This window comes from Paramacrobiotus metropolitanus, unplaced genomic scaffold (genome assembly GCF_019649055.1).
Source record: "Paramacrobiotus metropolitanus isolate TYO unplaced genomic scaffold, Prichtersi_v1.0 Parri_scaffold0000016, whole genome shotgun sequence".
NCBI lineage: Eukaryota > Metazoa > Tardigrada > Eutardigrada > Parachela > Macrobiotidae > Paramacrobiotus > Paramacrobiotus metropolitanus.
The window spans coordinates 1,596,353-1,602,306 of NW_026570236.1; the positions used below are offsets into that span (position 1 = coordinate 1,596,353).

At 44.5% G+C, this 5,954-nt stretch overlaps 1 protein-coding gene across 1 annotated transcript; it reads right to left on the bottom strand.

Annotated features, from left to right (window-relative positions):
* Positions 1–789: 789 nt before the first annotated feature.
* On the bottom strand, positions 790–5,954 carry LOC129585438 (atrial natriuretic peptide receptor 1-like). Its single transcript, XM_055478105.1, has 20 exons — positions 5,630–5,954; positions 5,491–5,554; positions 5,099–5,406; positions 4,998–5,041; positions 4,888–4,926; positions 4,748–4,828; positions 4,554–4,691; positions 4,419–4,469; positions 4,158–4,260; positions 3,876–4,037; positions 3,725–3,809; positions 3,497–3,662; positions 3,272–3,400; positions 2,977–3,165; positions 2,546–2,888; positions 2,105–2,435; positions 1,782–2,001; positions 1,375–1,510; positions 1,258–1,306; positions 790–1,136 (listed from the first exon to the last, which is right to left on the bottom strand). The coding sequence occupies exons 1-20, from the start codon at positions 5,952–5,954 to the stop codon at positions 854–856; spliced, it is 3,246 nt and encodes a 1,081-aa protein (XP_055334080.1). The 3' UTR covers positions 790–853.

A 5,954-nucleotide genomic window follows, 5' to 3' on the forward strand; every position in this document is an offset into this window, starting at 1 on the left:
TTCGACTGTTTATTCCTACGGTCCAATTTAAATTATGTTAATTTAATTGGCGAGGAAGCTCACCAGTGAGGAAGCTCACAATTGCGAGGAAGCTCGCTAAAAATAAATCAACTAGGCCAGATCGGGAACGCTGACCTCCTTCGGCGTACCTTTGCGGTTCGACGCCTTTCAAAAACGGACCACTTTTACCATCAATAAATTACCATCAAACTTTCCACCAATAATTTTCGTTACATCGGGAAAATTAAAAGACACCGGTGGGCGCCATGTCGTGTATAAGCGTTCACGCCGGTTAAGGCTCCATGAACAATCTTTACTCTTCCACGCCTGTAATGCTCAATCGGTAGGCACTCGTACTCTCAAACTGTAACAGAAGAACTATGGTGGAGATATGACGAACGTTTCAGGATCACGAAGATCAGGAATCCCTCAGGAACACGCTAACCACAACTTCCGGTCGTAAGTCCTGTGAGGATCGGCAAGAGCTAGGACGATTGTGTCACGAGCAAACCTGTATTCTATGCAATAATCCGGGAGCGATCACGTACACCAGAAGGAACAAGTATTGCTGTCTCTTTATCCAATTCACATCACAGTTCACAACGCTAGGAAATTGTAATTAGAAGCAGTCTCAGAAGTAAATCTCAGACTACTGATACCGATATTAGGCATCACAAGAACTTATATAGACTTCGCGTTATGACATCATATACATCGCTAGTAAAGAGAACAGCAAATCACAGCATTGATTGACTAGATTATCCGTTGTGTTGCAGGTGGAAGGCGGACAGTCAGCATCCGTACGTACATCCGGCGTATGATCCTACTCCCATACGTCAATATGATGTCAGCTCTAATATTTCAACCACTTAGGCAGAGATTTAGCCCGAATGCTTTCTCCTGCAGGTATTACAGTAATTTCATTATAGTTGTAAAATGGTAGACGCGCTCTGCTTTTTAGCCAAAACGTATTCATCTGGCCTTTCCCTTTAACCTCTACTAAACCTCTTGGTTCAAAATTAAAATCACGATCATCAAATTCTTGAAGGAGGCGCCTGGAATCCGAGCTTATATGGACGCGCCCCGGTATTCCTTGACTGCACATCCGGGCTGCTACATTAATTGTGTCACCGAACCTAGAAAACCAAGAAACTTAATTTAGGCATGATGTTTAAACGCCTTGATAAAAATCCGGTGCGTAAATCTGCATTTTAATGAAGGAAGAAGCGACAAACTGAGCAACATTAACAGTCTCACAAGCAGTAGCGAGGTCTTTTAACTCCAATAACTCCTGCCGCACATGGACCTACGAAGACATTTCAATAATATGACTGTACGGTTTTTGTGCAATTTAAACTGAACGACGATGCTGACCGGAGTGGACGCCAGTTTTCAAGCGCAGTGCGCCAAGTATGCCCAGTGTCGGTTCCAGTTCCAAGATTTTTAAAGCAAAATTTGCAATTCGATGGACATGAAGACTACCGATCCGATTGGGTAATCCACTGGCCACCTATTCAAATACACCATGGTCACCATACAGTACCCCAATCACGCTGGTTTTTACGGTTGTCTTTAGGACTTAATAATACCGCTCGACGTCTTAATCTATACACTTCATAATATTGTACTGCATGAATCGCATTCCGGCTTAGTCTGTACTTCTGTACTTGGAGTTGTGCATCGAGTATACTCGTACAACATGTAAGTCAGCGGAATATATAGGCTTCTAAAACGAACAGCAGCGAACACTTTTCAACAAAATAATACTAACTAATACTAACCAGAAATGAATCACCGACAGCCTCAACTTTGTAGACGTCATACGTCGTAGACATGGCGTCGAAAAAGTCTTCCACTTTCGATATCAAACCAAAGGTCTCGTGGGGCGGTTGAAAGGGAAGAAGGGTGGCAAAGCCGAAGAGGTCAGTGAACATGATTGACACACTATCAAAGAGCTCCGGTTGTACGTCTAGACCAGTGCGGAGCTTTCCCACTATTTCTCTAGAGGCGCCCCAAAATGGTCCAGTGATTAGGATATATTCGCAAAAGATCAGTAAAGGCGAGCGTCAACCAGATCGACCAGTTGAACCACTGAAAAACTCACTTGGGAAGAAATTGACGGATGAGTGCATCACAACGGTTCCTTTCGTCCTTTAAAGCCTTGGTCCTGGCGGCCACTTCCTGCTCCAGTTGGCCCGAATACGAACACAGACGGTGATGGATTTTATCGAATAATTTGTAATGAATCATTTCGGGCGCCAGCGCAGTGAAGATCGAGGTCAGCGCATAACGGAGCGTCTTGACGGTTGGTCTGGCCAATGGATCTCGCCTCAAGCAAGACAAAATCACATCGCTAAATTCCAGCACTTCGGTAATTTCCACGGCACAGATCAACGGGTTCATCGGGCTGTCCATGCTTATTGCAGACTTACTATCTGCATGAAAAAACGGCTTTTTTGAACCCAGTAATTTTAAACCCAGTTTTGTACTGGACAGCTTCATATCATGTTTGGCGTTGCAAAAACCGTATATTCTTATCACCTACCGAACATGTTCTGAACTTTCCGTATTAGCGCGCCCCTGGTGAGGATATCGTAGAGAAGCAGTCCAATGGAAAATATATCGGTTGCCTGCGTGGCCTTGATACTGTATGGGTCTTTACTGTCGGCCTGTTCTGCGTCGGGTGCCACCCAAAAATAATGCTCCCAAATGGCATTATTGGGACAGCGCCGTTCCATATTGCTGCCGACGATGGTTCCCAGTTCGGTCCGTATCCTGTCGCTGGCCAAATGCATTAGCTTCAGTGTGAAGTGTTTATCCAACCAGCAGTTAAACGTGCTCAGTCGACCATGGTAAGTGAACATGGAGTGATGGATGAAGTCCAAGGCCTAACGTGAAAGACACCGATTATTACCGAGATGTCAGTAAAAAGCATTTTACTGAATAACAAGGGAAAACCAATCTAACACGGCTTACGTCCAAAAGATCCACAATCAACGAACTCGTAAAAGCAAAATCCTTGCTAATCGGGTTTCGATAAGCATCAGGAAGCGTACCTCGAGCTGGACAGGAAAATACAACAAACACCGTGAAACTGTCGATACCGCTCAGTTCAATGCTCAGCCCGTAAAATCGGCAGAGGTTCTGGTGCTCTAAACCGCGGTACTGTAATCACATAAAGCATCTTTTGTTGTTCATATTAATTGGTAAGACATCCGCAAATTTTACGATTGCAGAGGTCACTGACTGCAAAGGATGCAAAGATCCATACCATTTTTAACAATTTCAATAGGTTGCCGTTGACAAAGAGTTCTTCGAAAGTCAGTATGCCTTCTCCAAGCGCTACCGGAGAGCAGACGACAGCTTTGCCTTGATAGGATGCAAATCGAACAGTCCCATTCTGTCAGAACAGTAAAAACAATGAATGCATTAAGTGCTGCACTTTCTTCAGACAGATTGGTCGAAAGGAAATCGAAACGTTTGTAATTGCGCTTACCGACTCAGACACGGCGTTTGAGATGATTTCTTTACAGGACTTTTTGCGAGCAACAAAGATCGAGGATGCATGCGAATGCCAAAATGAGGGCGATTGCAGTTCGTCTGTATCAACCTGCCACCATGGATCCAGCAGTAACTGCTCCTCATTTCGTAACTTAGTGTACCTATTGAACGTGGGCAAAATATGGCCGACTACTTATTAAAACCCAATGCGAAAAAACCGTACCTGGCGTAAAAGATGCAGAAGACAATAGCGCAGAGCGAAAAGCCAAATAGCGTAAAAATTATCACATAAGTCCACGTATCGCTTCCTAAAGGAATAATTCTCCGGGCACATAGGTGAACTGACACGGTTGACCTTTTAAACGCCTACTTACTAGCCGATAAACAAGACGGGCTGTTGTTCAAGTAACCACAGAATGGTCGATTGGGTGGCGGAAATTGTTTGCTGGAATTCGCCCAATTCGTCAAATTCACCACCCCTTGCAAATATTCGCTGTTACCAATTTTGGTCAATAAAGGCTGAAACAGATACAAAGCTGCAACAACGTATTGTGTCTGGATTACTCTTAACTGCATTACCGTTCGAACTCCGGATGAACTGAAATAGGTAACAACAAAATCCGTGCGTCTTTGCCCAGTGTTGTCGATGTACATACTACCGTAATCATCCGTGTACGTTCGATTGAGAAAGAGACGGGCAATGGCGCTGCCATCGCGATAATCCAGATCACCAGCACCCGATAAGGAATCATTGAGAAACTGCAGAAGTGACATCTTCCGTTAAACAGTTTCATTAGAGCTTAATTAACTAGCGGGAGCGGTAATCTTAACGTGACCGGTCGACAGCCTTATCTCAAAGCGAGACAACACGCAACGCCGATCCGTTGCAGTGGTTGTATCTACGATGCCGTTCTTACCTGAGCCGTTGCCAAAATGGCCCAGTAGCTGCTGACAATATTGGGGAAGCTCTGCGATCGAATGTCACAACAGTAATCGCAGCAGATAATACCTTGACTGGCGTCGTAAGAGCGACAGCTGAATTGCAATTGTACCTGATCGGAGATGTTGTACGTAAAGTTGTAATCGCGTGCGGAACGTTGAACAAACTGCATTCCCAAATCTAAATTGGGTGGCATATCGACGTCCTCCGGTTGCACCATGAGCAGCGACCGGAATGCCGTAAATGCAATCTAGAACGAATATGCATACTGTAGCAACTTTAACAGGTAACCATTCTTCCATTTACGGTATCATCATCATTGTTGTATTTCCAGTGGAAGTTTCCAAGGATCGGTTTATTTCGCATGGTTTCCAGACCAATGTACACCTAAATTTGTGAAAGAAATGTGGACTAAACGCAGAGTTGCTAAGGTCAACGCCTCATACATAATCTCCATTGGTCATGTCCATTTGATGCGCCACTATCTGCAAAAGCGATTAGAAAATACGGTAGCCTAAGAAACATTCAGTTTGTAGTTAGTTTTATGTGGGTTTACCAATAATTCGCGTAGAAGTGCGGCATGCCCGAAAACCAGAACAACTGCAAATAAACTTTCGTTAAAGCTAGCGGAGCAGCAAAGAAGCAGAGCCATCTAACCTCGGCTGACTTTGGCTATGTCCTGTAATACCGATCCAAAATTACCAAACGGAACACCGGGACGTGGTGCGATTTTTCGGACATACTGCGTTGTGTTGGGCTGCTTTTTTAGGTCTTCAAGTACGAACCCAGCAACAATGCCGTACACGGACGGTCCGATCGTATCAATAACCACAAACGTAGTGGTCCACCGGAATTTATTCAGCATGTCCACATAGAGTTGCGAACACTGCGCGGTCGAAAAATCGTTCACCGCAATCCACGTGGGATTACGAATGCGATCACTAATTTGTGAGTTTGCTGATAATCTGCAACACATCAACATTAACTCACGCCTGTAACATAAATCGCGGTTTTAATTAAAGGAATACGATCTGTGAAATTATACACACGTGGAGATCCATAGGGTATTCCATCTTCTCATAAAGTAAGGCATCTCGGTGTTTTCAAGGCAGGCTACCACAAACAACAAAAACTGAAACAGCTATATCTAGATGCTAGCTGAAATAATATTCCGTAAGATCTTCCTACCGCCATTGACATATATGGTCGTGTCGTTAATATTTCGTCGTCGATAGTGCCAATCGGAAATCATCCCTACCGCGGCGTCTTCCATATCCGCACAGGTCACTTGTACGCGATCATACAGCAACGTCAGCTTAAACCGCATGGTAGCGGCATACTTCTGCTGTACATATTCTATGCCGATGGATAATCCCGGTCCACTGTAGGGAAGCGATCCGTAACCGATCGGATTGACGCGACTCACGGCCACAATGCTGATATTCAGAACCGGCGCCAAATTCACGTGGCGGCTTAGCAGCAGTAAAAACAATGGTTTAACGATAAGATGCAT